Raw genomic sequence first — 23,955 nt, 5'->3', positions numbered from 1 at the left:
AAAGAGACAGTGGAAGTCGATCTCTGTCCAGTCTTATGCCATACACGAAATTTTAGATTTCTGATATTTACCCTAAATTCCGTATCTAGACTGAAGAGTCTTAGTTTACTTAGCTATTACCCATACAGAGTGTTTACCATATCTTTGTCCATCCTCCTTGTCGCACTTGGAAACTTCTCCAGATCTACTATGTCTTCTTTGAATACACAGGACTAGAACTGCACACTGTACTTAAAGTGTGGCAAAACCTTGTATTATTCTTACAGTGCCATGTTCTCTGCTTTATTCTCCATATTTCTATTGATCACATCTAGTATGTCATTTGCTTTTGGGACTTCTACGGAGCTGAGTTTCTGTGCATTAGTCTGCCATAACCCTGAGATCATCAATCCTCAGAGATACTGGGCAGCTCAAAACAGTTCATTATAGTGTGAGTGTTTGTACATCAGTTCATCTACATTTGTCTACATTAGATTTAATTTGCTGTTTTATTGTCATCACTCAGTTTTGCAGGGTCCTTCTGCAGCTCACACACAATCAGCTGCAGTCTTTACATCTGTGATTGTTACCAACAGCTGACATCTACACCTCATCGCTCACTCCCTTTTCCATGTAATTATTTTTTATGAAGTAGTGTAGGTTGCAGAAGAGGTTCTGCCATGAACCCCAGCAGAACTCCATCAGGGACCTCCACCTATTATAAGAAGCTAATTGGTTTTTAATAAACAAATAACTAACTACTCCTAAGCTTTGTTTTCATCTTTTAACTGATTGCTTGCTTCTGCAAAGCCTATATGCCTTGACTTTGTATATTCTTTAAAAACTGTGGCTAAAGAACATTGTCAAAAGCCTTTTGGAAGTCCAACCAGAGTATATCTATCTACCCATGTTTATCTATATGCTTGATCTCTTTAAAGAACACTAATAAATTTGTAAAGCAGGTTTTTCATCTGTTTAACTGTTTCCAGAGCAGTCAGCTTTTATCCAAGTGTCCATTAATTATGTTGTTTTTTGGTTTCTATTCATTTGCCTAGTAATGGCTTGCAAGTCCAGTGTGCTTCAGATCTCCTTTTAAAAATTTACATCATGTTTGTCACCCAGCTGTCCTGAAATGTGAAAACTGTTTTTTAAGTGAGAGATTTCATGCCACTGCTCCTATTGCTTTCAATTACTTTAATTTTCTGAGTGTTTTTATTCAGCTATTTCATCCATATTCCTTCCACACTCTGGACTGCAGGATATTTGTACTTCAACTATCATATCTCAAGTAACCCATCTGAGCTGGAATGAAGCAAACAAATCAATCAAATGCTAAACTTTAAAAAAAAAAAAAAAAAAAAAAATCAATGCTTTGTGAGTATGCTGGACTCCAGTGAGCCAAGCATGAATAAACAGCAATGGGCTTTAAGCTGAGAAAGTTTCCCAACCCCTCTTGGAAATGAGTAGCACCACTTCTCTGCAGGAATGGACTGCAGAATAAGCTTTGTTTTCTCTCGAGCAGCCAAGCCCTGTCCTGTGTGAGGAGTGGTAGTTTTACCAATTGGGGGTGGAGTGGAGCCAATGCAGATATCTGAACAATGGTTTTAAAGCTCAGATTAGTTTTTTCTGGTTTTAAAGTAAAACACTTATCTCACAGGACCTGAAAGAGAGCCTCTGAAATTTAGCTCAACAAAGTATTCAGTTGCAGTTTGTAAAGGCCTCAATAGCCTTTCAATATGACTATTAGAAATGCATTTGTGGGTATCCCAATTGTATCAGAAAGTCTGACAGACCAAATGTGTTGCATCACTGCCACAGAAGAGCTCCGGCCCTAACTAGCATGACAGTATTAGCTATGATACTGTTTTCAGTTTTCATCTTGAAATATTCCCTTTTGATCCATTATAAGCCAAATCATTCACCTTTCTTCATTCAAAAGCACAACATTTAGTAGGATTTTATTTACACCTATTCAGAGAGGACATGTATGTCAATATTTGGTATTTCCTTGGCACTCTTGACACATGCCCATCTCTGCATTACTGTCATTACTCTTTTCTGCCTGTCTGATCAAGCGATGCCTTTGCTTGAGCTCAGAGAAGTTTAAATATCCATTGTCAGTGAATAGATGACTCCTGGTAATTCTTCATCCAGTGCATGATGGTCATGGCCAATTGACATATCACCTGGGAAGACTGGTAACTGGAATTAAACAGGGTTGTTGAGCCTTGCTTTCTAAAACAGTTAGCTATCTTGTGACCTAAAGGGGCTCTGGACTGTGTTGACAGTGCGAGTCTTATCAATAAATGGTTCTACCATTGCAACAGACTGCTCCTTTAGAAGCTTTCTTGTAGATAAATACCATTCCATCTTGCAAAATTTGACTAATTTCCATTTCTTGCCTGGTTACTAAAAAATACTAATCTGACACGCTTAATTGCACAGTGAGAAATTCTAGTAGTGGCTGGAATCTATGTTGATTTCCTGATGTTTCTGATCTTCAAGGACTCATCTGACATGAAAACAAATGTTTCAAAGTGGAAATGCAAATCCATTTATAAAGAAGAATACATGGTTTTATCCAATTCATTGCTGCCATTCTAACTGACTGGCTTTTCCCTACTTCATTATTTTGGTATTATATTTAATACCAACATATTAAACAGATATACAGTAGAAACTTTTTTCTTTGAGAAAATCTACTTTCAGCTAAGCATTCACTCAGCCCTTAGGTTGTAAGATTCTGCTCTTCAAACAAGAGGGCCACCAAGGACTGTTCTTTAAATGTGTGAAATGGACAGTGTATGAAAGCTATGACCTGTTTTTCATTGGTTTTAGTAAACTTAGATGTTTCAACATGAATTGGATATCAGTTATCCGTAACTCTTCTCTGTAGTCGGAAGCAATTTAGAAGCTGGTAGATGAACCTAGACATTTGGATGCTAATGTAATCTAAAATGTTGGCCTGTGAGGTCTGGATTAAAGAAAAAAATTCAATGTTTCTTTATTAAGTGGTTATTGCAGCTCCCATTAAATACAGTGGAAGATCCCACTGATTCCAGTGAAAGCTAAATTGAACCTTAATCACTCATCTGGCTTTGTGGAAGTTGGTACATCAGGAGAGACCTGCGTATATCAGAATTAATACATCACTTTTTATTGTTGTTATTGTGACTGCAAAGAGCTTCTTTAAGTGGAATATTACATAACTGTGCTAGAATTAACAGTCTCTTCATGTGGTGTAATATTTTTTTAAATCCTCACTAAATATTAGTTATGATGGTGAAGTTTTCTTTCTTATTCGGTTTGAATGCTACATAATACAATTGTTTTGGAGATTATTTTTTGGTCTTGTTTCCGTACCTAGTTGCTTTTTCTTTATGTGTATATTTAAATCCTGTCAAAGGGAGAATTTTTTGTTTGCATACTATTAACCTTAGGAAACTAAGATCCTCTCCAGAAACTGTTACTCATATGAATAGGTGTTGCTCAAGTTGTCTTATCAAAATCCGTGAAATTACATGTGGATGTAGAGACTGCTTATATAAATAAAAGATACTGGCAAACCTTACTTTTACAAAAAGAAGTATAAACTTTTGTACAGCTCTACCATTAACCAGATAAAATAGGTGAATGTATCAGCATCGTGCCTGCTTCTGAACAGGTTGCATACTTCTCTGTATTCAGTTAAGCATATTGTACACAGTGAAAGATCATCAGACTTTGGTATGGTACAAAGTTGAGGACATATCATCCAAGTTCACTGTAAAAGAGCGTTGGATTTAGTGCCTACACACACTGCATAGATGAACTTAACACAGTCCTAGATATTCCCATGAGTCACTTCTTTATTACTCTTCAGTAAATTATATTGGTGATAGAGGAGGAAATTGCTTAAATCAAGTCTCATGAGAAAGTCAGTTAAATGAGAACATTGTATTTACTATGACCAATAAGAGCTGAATTCAGATTTGTAAGACAAAGTACAGCGTGAAAAGGTTTATTGCTGGCAATATAAATGTTCACTGGAAACAGTATGACTACTGTAGGCCACTGCATTAGTCATTTTGAATGTTATAAACTCTTGCTATTAATGTGCTTAAGAGTTTTATATTCATGTTTAAATAATTGGATAGAGATATAACAGTATATCTAACTTGGTGCCCAGTTCTTAAACCTTTTAGTCATACAAGCAACCCCATTAGATTTGGTTGCCCTTGATTTATGCCTCTTAAATTCCATTAGCTTCAGCAGAGTTTTTTTTTCTGATTTATGGTTTTGTAAATGAGAAGAGACTTGATCCCGCTGGGACTGGGTAGATGTTTACAAGTTTCAGGACATGGACGATGGTTATTAAATATTTCATGATCGAGATTTAAAGTGAAATGAATATGAACATTCTTTTCTGTGAAACTTCTCTTGATGTAGTTTGTTAAAAAATAAAACCTATTTCTTAACTACCCTTTATTATACTGTTTTCATGATTGGGGTAGAGGTGTCAGAACTTTGTCAAGCCTCATTCATATGCTTTATTATAATTGGATATCAGAGAGTACAGATTATGAAGAAACAATAATCCTTAGAGTCTGGAGTAGCAAATAATGTATGGAATATGGCAGTTCTGCTTGCTGCTTAAATAAACATTCATGATACTGCATGAGTATCCATACTTGTTCTATCACTGTTTTACATTTGTTCAGTGATACAACATGAAATAGGATTGGAAGTCAATAAAATAGTGACAAAGCTCATTTCAGGCAATGCAGTATATCATTTAGATACTTTATATTACAGAGTAGCGAGTTAGGAAAGGGGAAAAAAAATATTTCAGAAAGCAGTGGCAATTTAGTTGACCCCTCAAAATGTTAACTGTATTTGTTTCTTATTCGATGGCTTCATTATGGGGGCTGTTTACTGAAACAAACATTACCATATTGCCTAACAGCTTCTTTGCAGATACAAACAGTGTTTGTTATGGCTTGAACTTGCAATGCACAATGACTGTGTTGAAGTCACTTGAAATATTACAGAGGTTAAGTTTGTTCATACAGCAGAAAATAAATACTTTGTTGCACTCATTTTTACTTGCAGAAATAAGGTGGTGACTCATTGGGCTTCACAAAAAGGGGCATGAACTACCAGTTTACATTGCACTGCTTTCTGTATTGAAAAGAAACAATAGAAAAGATTAATGGGAATGAAGGCAGTAATTGATTTCCTTTTGAGAATTTTCATGAAATGTGTAATGTTGCCCTGGAACTGCAAACCTATGGTCACAGGTTGCTGAGCAACCTTGCGTTGATTATTTGATAGGGACATGAACTTGCCAAATGCTGTGGCACCTCCTTAGGCGAAGCTCGCAGTGACACTGGGGTTGCAATTATAAATGCTCATCATTGTACTTGAATTGTAACATTTCACATGACAGATGTGGAAATGGCTTCCGTTGCCATCTCCTGCCAACTCTTTTGGGCTGATGTATCTGTTTGAAGACCAAACACACACTTCATACAAAAACCTTCTGCCCCCTCCCCAACCCAGTAATTAAGGACTCTGTGTTCATTAATTTTTAGCTACTTTTTTGAACATTGTTCTAACAGTCACAACCCGTTTATCAGTCCTAAAGAGGAGGTGGATGAAACTCTTCCTTACTACTTTAAAAGAAAGATTGCAAGTACTATAGGGAAATTTATTTCAATTTAAACAATCAACTACTTGGTGTCGAGCTATCTTTCACTTCTCACATTTCGTTCATTCTTAACTTCACTGAGGGCGTATTTGTACGTCTCTAGGCAAGTGGTACCACACAGCAAGTGTTCAGAGGGTACCCATGCACAGCACAGTTCAGATTCAAGGAGCGCTGCCAGCTCTTTTCCTCCCATAAAGATTAATGCATGTCTTTATTCTCTGAGCGGCAACAGAGGAAGGTAGGGGCCAGGCTCAGGCTCTGCTTTTGTCACAATTTTTGAAAGGAATATGTATTTACTGTGGTCTCTTGTGACCTGTGGCATATGAGGCACAATTCTCTTCCCTTCTGGACCGTGTAAGACTCAAACATCATTTTCACCTGGTCTTTATTCAGGAAGCTTTTTGTTGGCTTCATTTACCTGATGGGTGTCTTTGTGATCTCTCTTTTTTATGATGTGGCTTGAGTATTCTTTTTTCTGGCACTTTTAGAAGTAGCATTATTTGTCATTAAATATGATCAAAGTGTATTTTTATTATAAAGAAAATCAGCTAACCTCTCCTTCCTTTCAGAACTCAATAAGACAGAAAGATCTATACTCCAATATCCACAGGTTTTATATTAATATATAATCCAAAAAAGATGCCACAATCCTCTTTGGAAGGCTTGTTCATCCTGTATAGTAGGGTAGATTAAATTAATTTTAGTGTGATTTAGCATGTATTAGAATAAAGCTATGATACAATTCTAATTTATGTCTAATATCTAAATTCGTATTACCTCCTGAGACCTGTGACCTCTTTTATGGCTTAATGCTTTCCAATTCTTGCAAAGATAGTTGTTCTAAAACCTAGTTGTGTTACGTGACAGAACACTTATTTTTTTGATGAAACAAAACATTTGATGTGACTCTTTGGTTGTTAGTTTTTTTCTCTTTTTTTTTCCCAAGTAATTCAACATGTTAAATAAAGTTACCAAGGAAGAACTAAAATACTGGAATCTCAAAAAGCAGACTTTCATTTGGCAATATTTGTTTTAAGATACAACTGTACAAAGTAACCTGTATGCAGAAGGTATGATCTAGAAAGCTTTTTCCAATTTACCTGAACTTTGTAAAAGTTACAGGCCAATTATCTGTCTCAGAGGAATCTCAATTTGTTTTCTATTGCTAAGTATATTTTATAAAATATTTAGAATAGAACATTTCTCTATTTAGAGAAGTAGAATTTTTAGAATTCTAAAAATATTTTACAACAAAACTAACTAGGAATTTAGAATTGAGACACTAAATTTATTTAGATCATATTCCGGAACACACTATAAAGCCTTGAAGAGAAGACCTGTTAGATAAAGTATTTTTATAGAGGTAATCCAGAATTAAATATACCAACTCATGTGAAGAATCTCTACTGCAAGTTGAAGCGTTCTTTTTAATCTTAATTTTTTTTTACTTAGTTTAGCTACAATAGTATTTTCTGAGAATTTTAAAGCTTCTTAACAAAATATCTCAGCCTCGATACCAGTTAGATTGATATTAATAATTATAATTGACCTCAGGATATTGTTACTTTTTGTCCTACTAACAAAAGCACATGAAAGTTAAAAAACTAGAAAGCTTGTTTATTTTTCCAGTGAAAATGTTAATGTGCTACTTTATTTTTAAAGCCAAATACAGCAACATGGAAGCAACAGCAGTGACATCATCTGAAAGAACATAATGCAGTTACTTTATTTTAGTGGCTTTGTTACTCATTTTTGACATCAATTGTTGAAAAATCCAAACTCTAAGTTCCTAGCTAAAGGTAAGTGCCCAGACAAAATTTCTCCATTCAAATAGCTGAAACACAAAGGAAAAGTACAAAAGAAGTACAGAGTGGCATATATTAATTCAGTAAGGTGATACATTTTTCTCCCCATTTAAGCAGAAGGAGAGGGAATGTCAAGGGTAATGTGGTAATGTGTTAGCATGTTCCTACCATGTGAAGAGATAGAATCTGGTCTATGAAAATTGTCATGTCTCTGCTGTGATAGCCATGTGGTTTAATTTATCTGCCTGTTTGGGGGTTTTGTTTATTTTTCATATGCAGATGGTTCAGAAGGGAATCTTCTTTTTCCAGTTGAACGGTCCTGTCCTCCACACCAAAGAGTTAACAAACTGAGCAAGAACTCTTGATTACAGTATAGATTATTTTCCATCTAGGAGACTCAAAAAATGTTTCAAGAAGGAGGGATGCATTTAAGAACAAGCCAAACTTGTTCAGAGTGTCACTGGTCAGGAACAGCCATGCTCTGCAGACCTATCAGTTCCTGTTAAAACAAACCTGAAGAAAAAGGAATGTGAGACAAGCAAGGATGAACTGGCAAGTTAGGTTGTTCCTACCTTGAGCACATACAGAGATGTTTTCACAATTTAGGCTGTTGAATTTCTGTTTAGCTAATTGGGCTTAAAATAGCTGAGAACTGAGTTACTTGGGCATTTGAGCATAGGTGGAATTCAAGCTTTCAGAGTAGTCTGGGTTGCATCTGAGGTGACAATCTGTGTTCATACATGTCTCACCATGGATCTGCTGTTGCTTTGAATTCTTTTAGTTAACTAAATTTGGGCACATTAAAAGTGCACTTTTTTCCCCCCACCTGGTGGATACTCCTGTAATGTACAGGCTCAGAGTCTCTGTAAAACAGAGACTAAACATTATTATTTCCATCCTCTAGTCATCTGAGCAGTATTACCTTGCTGCTGCAGCTCAAGACCAGACCATAGTTTTCAGTAGTGGTGGTGGTTTTGGCTTTATTTTTTTTAATGTTATCTGCCTATAGTAATCCAAGAAGCTAATATAACTCATGCAGCGTAGTGTAGGATATCAGCCCAACAGGGAACCAGCAGAGAACTTAAATATTTGGATAGAGGCCTCTTCTTAAGGGTTGGAACTTTAGGTTTTAGACCGAGTAAAGTCTGGAGGGCTTGCTCTTCTCTCTCCTAAATATTTCATATACTGATTTTTGTGAGAGCCCCAAACTGTCCAAAACTGAAAGTGGTCCAGTCGTTGACTTCACTTCAGTGTGCCACATGTGGGCAAACCTTGCTGTTATTTCTTGTGAGTGATACATAGCAGGTGAAATTTCCCATTCTGATGACAAAAAGAAAAAAAAAATCAATAAAAAGGCTTTTGATTAGAGGGTGTATTTGGGAGAGAAAGTGCCCTCAACTCAGCTCTGTAGGTCAGGTGGGGAAGCAGCTCTGCAGCTGTCCTCATGGTGGTTCCTCCTCCAGCCTCAGCATGATGGAGATCTATCAGTGCTGACCCAATAGTGGAGTTTTGGTCAAGAGAGCTGGAGATTAGTAAAGTGTGGTCACTACTGCAGTATCTTATGGGGAAAAAAACCCACCTCCACCCCCCAAAAAAACCTTCAGTACACAGTTTTGCTGCTTGGAATACAAGTCACGTTCAGGTTCCAGGTTTTGGATGAACATGTCCTTTCCAGATACAGCTGCTTTAATGTGAACAACTAACAGCCTCTGCAGGGCTTTCTTGCCCCTAAATGCTGAGATCAGGACCCTGGTTTAAAGATGTTCAGTATTTCCTACGTCTGGAGGGAGGCAAGAATGAGTGGCAGTTTTCTGTAATAGCAATGGACCTGTCTTCACCTGTGGATAACGAGGGGCCTACAGGGATCAGAATTAAGGGCTATGGGCTCACCTCCTTCATGTTTGTTACAGTGATGTGCATCAAAGCAGCAGAAGCAGTACTGTAACCTGTGTCAACATTTGGTTCTGTCAGAATGCTTTGTGATGCTAGGTTGGCTTCATTGACATTTAACACAGGGAAGAAAGCTCTGGTAATACCAACACATTCTGAACTGAATTTTGAACTGAAACATTTTCATTTTTGCCCTGAAACATAATTTCTAGTGTACTTGGTGTAATGCAGCAACATTTTAAAGTTTGAAATGAAGTAATTTTGTCAAAATGAGATGATGATAGTAAACCTGATGAACTTTCTTCATCTCTCTGTTCTTGATATTTCCTTCTGTCAAAGACTTTAGCACTTTGGAAATATGTTGCAATTCTGAAAGAAGTGAAGGATCAGATCTTCGACCCCATGTGAAATCCATTGCTGTACCTGTTCGTAATGGTTTATGTTTCAGGTCTGTACAGGGGTAGCAGACCTGTGCCTCTTTGGATCTTCTAGCGCTTTATAGAGTTCAGAACCAGATTTGGACCTGATTTGCCTTGCTTTCCCAATCCATTTAGGACCAAAATCATTAAAGACTGGAAAAACAGGGACCTTTAAAATAAATCCACCTATTCACCAATTCAACAGCATATTGTTTTCCATTCATCCCACTGAGAGAAGCTTACTTTGCAGCCAGGTGTCTAGATGATTCTTCTCTTAAAAAAAAAGTTTGTTTGCTAGATAAGAAACTGTTGGGATGGGATCTCTTTGATTCCTTCCCATTAGCTTGAAATATTGCTATGCTTATGTTCTGCTGCATGGAAGTTTCAGTTGTAGTTTCAGAGCTTACTCAGATATGTCAGTTTGGTGTTCATATATATATATTTAGAATATATTTAACAGACAGCTTTAGCATTTGTATTTTCTCACAGAGTTTATGAGGACACAGTGCAGATTTATATTGATTCATTCAATAATTATGTCCTAAATTATCTTAATATTGCCGTAGACTATAAAACAACATATGAAAGAAATACTTTGCAAGAACAAGCCTAGAAAGTTCGGCTCTTGTTTCATATTATCTTTAAAATTCACACATTTTCTCAACTTGAAATAGAAAATAAGACAAAGAATATAAAATTAATGTAAATATGCAGATGCTTTGGTTTTTTGTGATTCCACTGTGATACTGTAGAATTACTTCCAGGAATTATTTAATCCTCAATATACATATTATGGTACTATTAAAATGTATGTATGTATCTATTTAAAATGTTCAGTGATGAAGATTACTTCGAAAGAGAGTAAGTCTCCCCTGCCCCCACCATCCATTCTCCTTGCTTTTGGTCAGGCAATTCCTTGGGAATGTTTCTCTATTTCTTTTTAAAGAAATCAAGTCCTCCAGGTCAAAAAAGATATTACAAAGATTTCCCAAGGATAAAATAGTTAAATTGCCTTCAGTCTCTAAGGTAGTTAGCTCTACAGTCTGGTGTTTCTGTCTTTGCATTGCTTTTCCTCTGAGAGTGTCTCTAAGGCCTGGTAGTTAAAAGTATAAAAAACAATTTAACAAGAGTATCCATAATGATAAGTTTTATTGTGCTATATTTCTATGGTTTAACTGTTCTCCAAGTGGTCCAAGGATTTGGAAGGTCTAAGTAAATTCCCATTAAGGGAAAAGAGGGCAATAAAATTTTTAATAACACTGGTGTTACCTTACTGTGAGAGGCACTGGCAGTTAGTGAATATGAATTAAATTCCCTTTAAAAGATTTGGGATCCTTTTATTTCATTGTCAGTTTTGAACTAAAGCTGTATATCTCACCAGTTTAATTAATTATTATTAATAATTGTTATTATCTGAAAGCTGATAGTGCCTGGAAGATGTGACATTACAATTGCCACACTTAATTTAAAGGCTTAATTCTCTCTCCTCAGCCAAGGTCTCAGAGGGAGTACAGCTGTCAAGCATTACAAAGCCTCAGGCTGTTCCCCTTTCACTGGAAGGTAGAGCATGCTGATCCCTCCAGTCTCTTCTGTGGGTGGCTAGTACTGCCAAACTATAGGACCTCCAGGAGTGCAATTTGGTCTTCTCCTAAATTCGCTGTTTTGGATGCCCTCAAAGGGGTCAGCTAGAGTTTTTCTTTAGTAAATAAATAATTAAATAAATAAAATTGTCAAACTAGTGCAAGACAAGACACAGAGAACTGGATGATATTATGATCTGTGTAGCACAAAACAGGACAGATGTTTATTTCCCCTAAAATATGACCTTTCTATTTATGCAGTTCTGTGCAGTGGTAAAATACAGTTACCTGCTTGAGCTGTGTCTTTTCAGTAATGTGTGTGCTTGTGTAGACACACACACAGAGCAGTAGGTTTCTAATTCACTCTGAAGGCAGCAAGGTCTATAAAGGGTCTGTAACCTTTATAGAGTAGCCTGGTATGGAGAATATGCATTTTATTGGTCTCTGAGGACTTCAGGAGCAAGAGTATCATCACTTCCCAGTAGTTAGTACTTCAACTCTGTTTGAGGCTACTCATGAGTCCACACAATGTCCAGAAAGTGACTGATTACACCCCTTTGTCTCAGGGAAGCATGCCATTACCTGCACTGGTGCTAACCCTGGCACCAAATTTCAGTGGTTGGTACAAATAATAATAATAGTAATTAAAAAAGAGAGCAACAGTAGCCTGATGCTAAGGGACATTCAGTGTGTTACAGGCTGTTAAACTCAGAAAAAACTCTAGTTAATCTAGTCAAAAGTGATGCAATAGAATAGAATAGAACAGAATAGTTCCAGTTGGAAGGGATCTACAACAATCACCTAGTCTAACTGCGTGACCAATTCAGGGCTGACCAAAAGCTAAAGCCTGTTATTGAGGGCATTGTCCAAATGCCCCTTAAACACTGACAGGAATGGGGTATCTACTACCTCTCCAGAAAACCTGCTCCACTGTTTGACTGCCCTCTTGGTAAAGAAATGGTTCCTAATGTCTAGTCTAAACCTCCTGTGGCACAGGTCTGAGCCATTCCCATGCGTCCTGTTGCTGGATCCCAGGGAGAAGAGATGAGCACCTCCCTCTCCACTTCCCCTACTCAGGAAACTGTAGAGAGCAATGAGGTCACCCCTCAGCCTCCTTTTCTCCAAACTAGACAAGCCGAGAGGCCTCAGCCACTCCACATAGGACATGCCTTCCGGCCCTTCCACCAGCTTTGTTTCTCTCCTCTGGATGTATGCAAGGACCTTCACATCCTTCTTAAGTTGTGGGGCTGGGATCTGCATGCAGAACCCAAGCTGAGGCTGCACCAAAGCTGAATCCAGTGGGATAATCACCTCTTGTGACTGGCTGGTTACGCTGTGTTTGATGCACCCCAGGATGGGGTTTGCCCTCTGGGCTGCCAGGGCACATGCTGATGGCTCATGTTGAGCTAAATGTCAACCAGCACACCCAGATCCCTTTCTGCAGGGCTGCTCTCCAGCCACTCCTCTCCCAGTTTATACTTGTGCCCAACGTTACTTTGTCCTAGGTGCAGAATCCAGCATTTCAACTTGTTAAATTTCATGCCATTAGTTATAGCCCAGTGCTCCATTCTATCTAGCTCCCTCTTCAAGGCCTCTTGTCCCTCAAGAGACAGCACCTCCCAGTTTGGTATCATCAGGAAACTTACTAATTGTGCATTCAACTCCTGCCTCCAAATCATTGATGAATATATTGAACAGAACTGGCCCTAGAATTGAGCACTGAGGAACACCACTGGTGACTGACCAAGAGCCAGATGTAGCCACATTCACTACAACACTTTCAGTTCTGCCCTTCAGACCGTTCTTCACCCAGCACACAGTGCAACTGCTCATCCCACACTTGGAGAACTTGTCCAGAAGGATGCTGTGAGGGACAGTGCCAAAAGACTTACTAAAATCCAGAAAAACTACATCCACCTCCTTCCCTTCACCCACTAGGCAGGTGACTTTATCATAGAAGGATATCACATTAGTTAAATAGGACTCTTCCTTTGTGAACCCATGTTGACTGTGCCTGATGACTGTATTTCATTTAAATGCCTCATAGTATCACCCAGTACAATCTTCGTAATTTTTCCAGGAATTGAGGTTAGACTAAGAGGTCTGTAGTTTTCTGGGTCTTCCCTCTTACCCTTTTTGTAGACTGTAATAACATTGGCTCGCTTCCAGTCTGCAGGGACCTCCCCAGAAGGCCCAGGCTCCTGCAGCTCTTTGAGGCATCCACAAGACTTCCCCATATATGTTTACGGAGGGTGTATTCATGGGCATGCATACAGAGATGTGAGACCAGGCTCACCCATGCTGCAGTTGCACCACTTCAGCTGGAATTGCGTTTCAAAGAGAAGGCAGCATGAAAATTAGTATCACAGTGCTAACATACTTTACTTAGGCTTAGACAAACCAACTGCTATTTAATTTATGATAAACTAACTCAGTTTAACTGAATGTTAACTGAATGTCTGATTTAAACTGAACATAAGTCATTCTTCCTGCAATGAATGAATGAATCAATGGACAAACTGAACAGACTGGGTTTAATATCTTAGACCCTGTTGCAGTTTTCCCCATTAGGTGAATTCATTTAAATTTTTATTTTTTCACCTCCAAAAAGGTTCTCCCTCATTCCCCTGTGATGTTTACATCTTTAAATTTTAAGGTAAAATACTGAAGTGCTCCTTGAGAATAATAATTTTCTACCAATATTTCTTTTTAGTCTACTTGGATATTTTCTCAATATTTTTATTTTCTAATACTCTGAAAGCATATTATTAGAGTTTTTCAGTGGCTTATTTGCAGTTCTGTTTGAACTTTTACTGTTGAACTCTCAAGTTTCTTACACGTATATTCTTATAGATGCAAATTCAGAACACAGGGGGTTTCTTTAAAAAAATTGCAGGTTTTGAGTGCTGCTCCATCCTCTCTGGTGATTTCATTCAGATTTATTTGCAAAACCAAGACTATTTTCTGATGTTACTTTGAGTTCCAACTTGAAGTGACAGTGGGTTCAGTTGTCCTTTTTGTTCATCATTAAGGAACTTTTAACTAAATTATTAAGCATCTTACAAAATTTGCAGTGTAGTAGAAGGTCAAATTCCAAATGAGTTTGGAGACACATTCTCCCTAAAGACGAGGAGGCTGAATGTTTGTTTAGAGGTACATGAAACCAAAGTTTCAAGTTATGAATGTTTAGATATTAATGACTGGAAAGGAAAATTTCTTTGTCAAATTGTAAAGGCTGTCTTAGTTTAATATTTACATTGCTACTGGGTACTGATGGGATGAATAAGAAGTACTTTTACTGTACCATTCTGAAATTTGCAATTTTGTATTAATTGATTTTGTGCTTTGAACTAGTCATTATCCTATGAAGTTACCATTTGCATCTTTCTTCTACTTCCTTCTTGCCCACATTTGTCAGAAAGAGAAGCCTATTCCTGTTGTATAGTCTGATGTTGTGAATGTCCTTTTTATAATTTAACTGTATGAATAACTGAATCTAGTGCATTTTACAGTACATTTCCTTAAGCAAACTAGATGGAATGCTTTTTAATAACCATATAGCCATTTGATGATTTTTATACTTGCCATTTGAAGACAGTTTGGATATGGATCGCTATAGAATTACTTAAAGTACTGCATATAAATTAAACATTAAAAAGGTAGATACAGCCAGACTAAGCAGCTCAATTATAATCTTTGGTTATGCAGTTACTGCCTCAAGGACACTCCATCCATTTCATATCATATGTCCTTCTTTTGAAAGATGATCACTGGGTTCAAGTAACATTTCAGCACGCAGGAAATTGCATAATTTATAGACTTTTAGAAATGAAAAACAGAAAACTGGTTTTCATAAATTAAATCTTCCTCTCTTTCTTTTTTCTCTCCCCTTACAGATTGGAACGCTGAAGGATTACTACCACTTTTACCATAGTAAAACAATTAAAAGGTCAGTTCTCTCAAGTAGAGGTACCCACAGCTTCATTTCAATGGAACCAAAGGTAAGAAAATCCATGTATGTGCCTGAAGCAAAAGCCTTTGCATTTTTTATATGAAATATCATACGAGAGGACATTCACCTGAATGGCATATAGCATTACAAGAACTGACACACTATCTGTTCACTAAGGTTCCGCTTCTCATTAAAACAAAGAGAAGACAATACCATGCTATTAAGTCTGTGCTATTCTTGGAACATAAGGTCCAACATTATTCATGGGGTAGTACAGGAATTTTGTTAAGGTACTAATCACTGTGCTGTGCTTCTCTGCAAAACCACATGTGTAACGTTCATGTCTGCAGATTTCCTCCTGTAAATCAACCAGTTTTCAGAATGAATATGACCAATGTGGGATGGTACGATGTTCAGAGGAGAGTTTCTCTTGCTTTTTTCTGGTCTTTTTCTGGACTTGGTGTATGAGGGATTAAAATAAGAATGCTCTTTTCTGTGGTCCTTTTGGTAGTTCATACTGATATTAATTTTAAGATCTGTTTGAAAAATGGTGTCATATCTTTGGAGTATATACTATGGTAGGTAACTGTCAACATAATTTAATTACTGATTTATAGTGAAGTATAATATCATCTTGTATCTATACCTAAGACATACTTTTGTTTTAATCATTTAATTTCAGTGGTTAGTAGCTTCATCACTGTTTGCAGAATTGGATCTCTTCTTGTTTTCTTTTGGAAAGGATGTTTGGAGAAGATTTCATTAGCTTTTTTATGCTGCTCATGCAACGCACTCTCGCCGGCAAACCCCCAAGTCCCTGGTGGTTTTCAGTGGTAATAATAGAGTCAAGGTTTTTTAAGTCCTTGGGTGATGACTGTTGTCTGGGAAGGATTTGTCAAGATCTACTTAACAAATAATTTATGAAAAGTAAAAGTTATCTGTAAAAGACACTTTTAATACTGTAGATGTACAGTGTACAAGCTGAGCATCATATAGGAATACTTCTGCAGCCTGGAAAGACATATTTAGGGCTGAAGTTCCCCTTGAGAATGGGACAAAACTAGGCAAGTGCACACAAATCATGTTCATCCCTGTGTTGATAGGGCTGAACTGCTTAACCCTTTAAGAACATCAGCAGTTCTGCTGAGCAGCCTATTTTAGGGATTAATATGAAAATGATCGGGGCCCAAATCTCTGTTCCTATGAGTGCTGAGACTCACCATTCACACAACAAGCACCACGCTTAGAGTAGGTGATACTGCAAAAGGAAGGGAAAGCGTTCACATCTGCATCAGTCGACACTCTTTCCCGTGTTCAGAGGTGCAGTGATTTACACACAAATGTACAATTTCACATGCACATACCACCATAAACTTTGGTGTTATAGCCAGCTTCCAGATACCCCTTCTGGGCAGCCAGCCCAGACCACTGTGTCCAGAATCTTGAGATACTCTAAGGCAGAGCACAGCAGAAGATCAGAGCCATCATTTATTTTCCAGTGCTTTCCATCTTGCGCCATTTAGGTCTTGTCCCCAGTCTGTGCTGCTGCTGGTACAGAATTTCTGAATTTCTGAATCATTGTTAAACATCACTTTAATATTAAGAAGCTCTAATGAGGGTTGTGCAAGATGCTGAACCCTGTAATGATTCTGTACCCAAAGAGAAGCTGATGGTCTGATACCTAGATCTGGAAAAAGTTTTTTTCATTGACTTTGTGACTACTCCACTGAACCTGGGCTTGGGAATTCTTCTGTGGCTGTACACATGTCAATAAATGGACATGTATTTGTAGAATAAAGGTCAGTTTGTCCTCAGCGTGTATAACATTTAATGATTATTGAAGTAGACTGGAAACTTGATTGTATTATATAAGATAGACCTTTTAAAAACAAAAGGTTTAATCTTAAATAAGGCACATTGCACAGCTGTGGGAATTTTAAAGGACCAGTACTATATGCTATTATATTTATGAGTGTGACTATATCTAATGCCAATATTTGCAGCAGATTAGATGTCGTGTATTTGTGAACAAAGGAACATTGAGATTTGTTTGCTTTCCAAATCATTTAATAGTAGTTTACTTAATGCTTAAAATCCTCTCTGTATAACATGCGCACACAATTAACTTGATCTGTTCTTGCTTCAGATGTGGATCACTAGTTTGCTCATTTACGAAATTTTAAATGATGGAATGATTATTGAGTGGTAATTCATTATGCAAATAATCTGCATATAGTGGAAGAACCATTATGAAATCTGGTATTTCTAAACTACTTGTATGGATAATGTTTGATTTCAGCATGTGAATGCACAGGGAAAAATAAATAGGTAATATAAAATCTTGCTATTCAATTAATGAATTGCTTTTAGGATATTTGGCTTGATTTTTTTCTTCTGAAAAAGTCTCTTGACACCATTATAAATAATATTAATAGATCCAACAAGGAACATAAACTGAAGATGTGTGGATTACACATTTTGATGATTTTCTCAGCATTAACCATCACTCTGTATTTAGATGAAAAGATAAAGGATATGCAGTGTAACACAATTTTGCCCATTATCATCCACGTCCTTGCCCAGCAATGCTACATGTTGTAATTTAGAAATTAAATGTATTAAGTAGTTTTAGGAAGATATGCCCAAATGAGGCTTTAATGTCCCTAACATAGATTGTCATGTATAAAATTTTGAAATATAGCTTTATCCACAGCATCTTTTCTAGGCCTGTGCATAGTTACATAGAATGTCTGATGTGTTGATAGAAAAACAAAGAAGTGAAAGAAGTTTGTGGATTCAAAGCAGAGATTAGTACTATGCATCAAAGCTAAGTGCTGAATGAAATCTATTAGAGGGGTTTCCAGCCTCTCCAGCTGATGTGCTGCTTGTGGTTGGCCTTTGGCAGGGGTCAACGAAAGTAGCAAACCATGAATTGAGAGCCTTTTTTAACTCCGTAGAGTTTGCTCACAGTAGGAGCAGGAGTGAAAAGGAAGTAGGAAGATGGACAGAATCAGTCCACAGCTGAAATGAATCATGAAGCTATAATTCAACTATTAAATCATTGACTTCCTTGCTGGTAGGCCCTCTATTGAAATCAGACTATTACAGCACTTCCAGGGGTGGGAATACAGAGCTGTGGTGCACCTCTGGGTTTGCTGCAGTGGTGAAATGAAGTCACAAAGTGGAAAAAATTGCAAAGAATGATTGCAACCTCAGTCTGTAAGTCAGACATTACTTCAATACAAAGCATAAGGAAAATCAGATATAGCTTTTCTATCACTGAAGAGATTGTAGTTTCAATTAAATGTCAGTGTTGACAATAATATTACTCATGACAATACATAGAAGTTAGATGGACAGTATAGATGAGAAAGCTGTCCTTTTATACTGAACTGTTACTTGAGATGAAGAGCTTGTAGTGAAGGGCTGTGATAATGACATTTGTGATTCATATTGTGAAAACTATCCCATAGAATCAAGTAGCATAAATGTCAAAGCAATAATCCTAGAAGAACACAATTCTTAAGGTATATAAAAGGCAGCTTTAAAATAGATAATATATTCAAATTTATGTATGTACAAACTTAAGTTTGTTTCATTTTGCTTATACGGTCCCAGTGCTTTGCATCACAATGGAGATCTGAAAAAGACATGGCCCACAGCAGTGCTCAAAATGTAAAATTAATAATTCATGTTCCTGTAGAGCATCACATTTACTAATGGGAAAACATTTAACAGCACTAGTGTTTGTTTATCAATCTCAACTAAGATGACATCTCATCTTTTTTTAATTTAAATTAATTTCAGGTAGGTGTATTTGAGGCTTGAACTCATGGTTGTTGGGTCAGGTTCACTCATCTTTTAGAAGTGGAAATATTTCCAGTCTCACTTCCACTGAAATAAGAAGTAAAGCTACCTAATTTCAGTAAGATACCCTGCCTGAGCAGGATTTTGCAGAAGTGTCATGCCTTTGTCACCTCTGCTCCAGGATCAGAATACCTGGGCAAACATTATTCCAGACATTTATATTTTACCCAGCCTGACCTAACCAGACACAGAGCAAATCTGTATGATCTGGTGATAAAATGTGTTAGTACTGGGGTGGAGGGAGGAAGGGATTCTTACCTTTGCCATAACAAGTTGAATGGAACTTGTGGTAGCAGCATGGCAAGCATACCTTGATGAGACAACACCAGATGATCTGGACTATCTTCAGAGGATAGGAAAGTAAGTCCAGAATCCTGTCCTTATTACTGGTAGGACATTTTGGATGTTCATGAGAGAGCAGAGGGGAGCAGAATTGTAGCAGCTGCAAGTAAATGTTTTACCATGTTTCTATGTAGTTACACCTGCTGATATGGGAGATAGATGTCTAAAGAGTAGGGGAAAAGATGGATTTCACCACAAGGTGATGGTCTTGCTTTGGCAAGGAGTATGCTGCTACTTGTCTAGTGTGCCTTTGGGAAACATTCTTTCAGTCACTCTGGATCAGACTGTTCATTACAAATAGAGAGAAGGGTTAAATTTTTCAGTGTTAAGATCATTGTCCAGTTGTGTTTTCTAATTATTTATTAATTTAAATGTTTCAGGATTGCAGTATGAGGTTGAGTAAGGAGAAAGTAAAGCTCTGAACAATTTGGGTTTAATGTAGAAGGCACAAAAATCAGCAGGAATGAAGAGTGTTATTACAGTACTAAAACCCTGAGCTTTTAAAAGCCAGTATCCTGGACTCTGAGCTTAGAGAAATTCAGATGAGAATGTTGTTATGGGTAAGGTTGTGTTTCATATTGGCAATGCTAAGTGTTAAGTTGTTAAACCTCATTAGTGAACAAAAAGATTTTGTTAGCCAAAGAGACAAACACAACAGTTAGTCTGGGACCAGGTGAGTTATTGATGTCTGCCTGGGTAGCCATAATCTGTACAAGCACTCATAAGACAAAGAATCAATACTACTCTCTACTTGGTTGCAAAATAATAGGAACTGTCATGCTGTTTTCCATGTTCAGAGTTTGACTGGAGGTTTAAGTTAGTTATTAAGTAATTCCATACTTACCACTGTGGACACTTTATTTAATTGTGTCAAAAAGCTTTTACATGAGCAATCTTTCCATCTTTAGCTTAGTCAAAGTCAAGAATCAGAGTTGCTATTTCCAAGGAGCCTGTTGCTGGGTGATTTAGAACATGAACTGAATCACAGTGTGTGAAAGGGCATAGCAACATCTCCATTTAGCACCTGCTTCCAGAGTATTAAATAGGTTTATGTAAACATGAGCAAATAGTCCTACAGCTTGGATCTTATTTCAGGGCTCTTTGATATATGAAGTTGCTATTCACTGACAAAGAACTGCATTACATCCTGCTGTAATTTGTGTTGTTCTAACTGCTCATCATGTTGTTGTAAAGTTCGCACAAGTTGGTAGGTATTTTGTTTGTTTAGTGGTGACTAACATCTGTGCTTATAAAGGTGCATGTTATATTAGTTCTAGCTTAAACTACATTCTCCATCAGCAGAAATGCCTGGGAATTCTGTGTTGCTTCATCAGGAAACAAGAATGATTTTACTGTGATGAGGCTGCATCAGACTTATTTTCATTCGTGACCCAGTATAGACTAGACTACAGTTCACAATATATCTAGATATAGAGGAAAACCGTAGTGATAACCCCAGTGAGTAGAGCAATAATGGAGTGGAATTGCAGCCACATTTTGTAGTGGGTTTCTGCCTTGTCTGCACCAGTGCAATACCTGAAACACCTGAGAAGATTGGGTGAAACATCTAATTGTTCTGAGGAGTAGCAACCTAAAATTTGGTGTTCTTTTTCGGTACATGGAACAGCATTTGGCCTGTGGATGATACAAAACCAGCTCAAAGCTGAACCTTGGGTGACCGTAACCTAAAGATGAAAAGTTTAATCCAGAGCATGTTCAGGCAGTATCATGTGAATATACGTGGCCTTCCCCTTGTACCATACTGGCCAAATCCAGTGCTGCTGTAACAGGAGCTTCAGTCAGGATATTTTGTCATATAATGGTAATTTATCTTCATTTGCCTGCAATGGGTATAAATATTTAATGAATTTAATTGTAACACTAGTGGGACTGATGTTTATTTGTGAAGAATAAAAGCTTTGTTAAGGTCTAATTCTATTACTATTTTAATGAGATAGCTGACCTTTCTACTAGTACTTAAAGTACTTAAAAATAATCCCTGAAGCTTCCTAGTGGAATTACCTTTTGATGTTTTCTACTAAGAGCAGAAAAATGGCCAGTAGGAATTCAGTGTAATAGAATTGTAGAAAAGAAAAATGTCCACTGTCAGGGAATATAGAAGTGTTTCTTTAAATAAATTATTGTGTTTCATTACCTACACTTACATTTCCATTTCATCATGGTTATCCCAGTTCTTAGCACCTGCCTCAAAGGGTTTTTGTCCCCTTGCTATTGCTAATTGCTTGTGAATTAAAAAGAAATATTATATTTCAGGACATTACAATTTTCTGGTTGCCAACTCACTCCTTGGCAATGACAATCTCACTGTTAACTTTTGGGCAAGAATTGGAAATTAGTCAAGAGGTTTTAACTGGCTCACTTCCTAGTTAGTGTAGCAAATAGTTTGAGGAATTAAAGAATATTATTCATCATAATTACATTCTCTTGCTATTTTCATATCATTATTTTCTTAATCTGGTAATGAGATGGGCAAGGAAACTGAAAGACTGTAGGATGGCAAAGAGTTGGGTCAATATTTTGAGCAGTAGTATGCTATGAAAAACTTCAGTGCCACACCCTTTTTATCAAGTTTTTCCATCATCACAGAAGCCTAGTGTCAGACCAGCTGTCAGATATCCCGTTCCATCACTCAACAGTTTATAGGGATTGCAGTAGAGCTGCTATTATGGGCTCTGGACTTCATGGTCAATGAGAAAGGTGTTGGTTGAGTCTAAAGAGGCAGGCAAGGACTCAACCATCTCAGAGACATAGCTAAAATCTGCGACAAGAATATTCAAAATGAGTTAGATTTCATCAGTCTCTTGAGTTTGATCTATTTGGAGCCTTCTGGTTTTGGAGAGGAAAAAGTAAAAGATCCTACATATATGCAATGGTCTGGGGCTTTGCAAGGGACTTACTCCCTCACGGGGTGGGGGGGAAGTAACCCATTATGAATTTTGCAGAGCAACATGTGTCTTCAACATAATAATTCTTAAAGAATTCAAAAAATTAGCTGGATTGTAGCTGGATTTTAGCTTAGAGCTGCTTAAAAGCAGAGGATTTTTCTTTTGAGAAATAGTGTTCTTTGACGTCTCTGCACTTGGTGAATTTGGGGCTCGTGACAACAGGACTCCTTGGCTTTTGCTTCATGGTGTATGTTCTGCTGTTAAAATATATTCTTTTTCCAGTAAACATGTCAAGCAGAGGTTATGATCAGTGGCAATATTTGTGACTGTAGTCTAGATCTTGTTACAGAAATTTGTTTGGGAACCTTCAAAAATACATAGAAATGTCCTTTAGGAGTGATGGAGAGGAAAAGTCCCTTCAGGGGATACTTTTGCTGCGTAGGGAACAAATTTTTCTGAAAGTGAACATTACACAGCGCTACATTTACAATTTAAGACTTAAGATTCAGAATGTAATGTACCTCTTGAATTTCCTGAGTTTGAGAACTGATTAAGGAAAAGAGTTTTGTACATGTTTTCCCTTCACTGTCACTAGTGGAATGTCAACAAAAAACTATATTTAAGTATCTTAAAGCCTAAATCTAACCTGTTCATATTTCAGGGTATCATAATTGCAAAGTTGACTGTACATTAATGAAATAACAAAAACAAGGAGGAAAAAAACCTCTGTCCATTCATTGCTTCATCAGAAGGCACTTCAGCATCACAACCATGGAGGTAAAGGTTGGAGTAATTCTTTGGGCAGTATGCACTCCAGTAGGGTGCAGCATGCTATGAGAGTCTTCAGCTGGCAACTGATTTGAGCAGGGACTAGTAGAGGTTGCACCCACTTTTGCTCAGAGTGTAAAAGGTATGTGCAGCATGCTATGTAGATAACTTAATTAGTCATCACTGGGTTCATCTTGTGTACCTTGAGTTATCTAAATGCCTTCTAAAATCTCTCCATTCGGGGATATTTTCTCAGCACCTCTCTGTCAGAATTTCTGAACACATGGCTGTTGCTTTCTTGCTTAAGGGCACATCTGCCTGGTTGGCTCTCCCCCTTCAAGCTGGCCATGCTCATCCTCATTCAAAGTGAGACCGTTAATGAGGGACAGACAATGCATATGCAGCCAGATCAAACAGGCTTGTGCAGCTTTACTTTGTAAGTGCAAATGCTACATTAAAAAAACTAAGGAAAGTCTATTTGCAGGCTGAAGAGGAAAAGGGTGTTACATTCCTTTCACAATTCAGGAACTGCTGAAGGATTTTGATCAGCCTTAACGATGACAAAAATACATTAGGTAAATCTGTGGGGGGGATATTTAAACCCATAAGATGACTATTTCATCACAGCAGTTATAAACATGTAAAAGCAGAAGGTTATAAAGGAAACTGCTTGGCAATCCTTAGTCCATGGATGCTAGTAGGCGTTAACAACATCTGAGTTTATTTACAGCTCCGGTAAAGCAGTACGTGCTCCTGTG

The 23,955-nt window shown here is 37.4% G+C and overlaps 1 protein-coding gene across 3 annotated transcripts in view; it reads left to right on the top strand.

Moving 5' to 3' along the window:
* PCSK5 (proprotein convertase subtilisin/kexin type 5) overlaps positions 1 to 23,955 on the top strand; it is a 246,574-nt gene that overhangs the window by 11,296 nt on the left and 211,323 nt on the right. For all 3 annotated transcript variants that reach the window (XM_042787933.1, XM_042787934.1, XM_042787935.1), the window contains exon 2: positions 15,259 to 15,363. In XM_042787933.1, the coding sequence (XP_042643867.1) occupies positions 15,259 to 15,363 (105 nt within the window). The remainder of the gene's footprint in view (positions 1 to 15,258; positions 15,364 to 23,955) is intronic.

The sequence above is a fragment of the Tyto alba genome, unplaced genomic scaffold, assembly GCF_018691265.1.
Source record: "Tyto alba isolate M040663 unplaced genomic scaffold, T.alba_DEE_v4.0 Super-Scaffold_13, whole genome shotgun sequence".
NCBI classification, from domain to species: Eukaryota; Metazoa; Chordata; class Aves; order Strigiformes; family Tytonidae; genus Tyto; species Tyto alba.
Note: the sequence above shows the minus strand (reverse complement) of the source record. Positions and strands in the feature narration are given on the sequence as shown.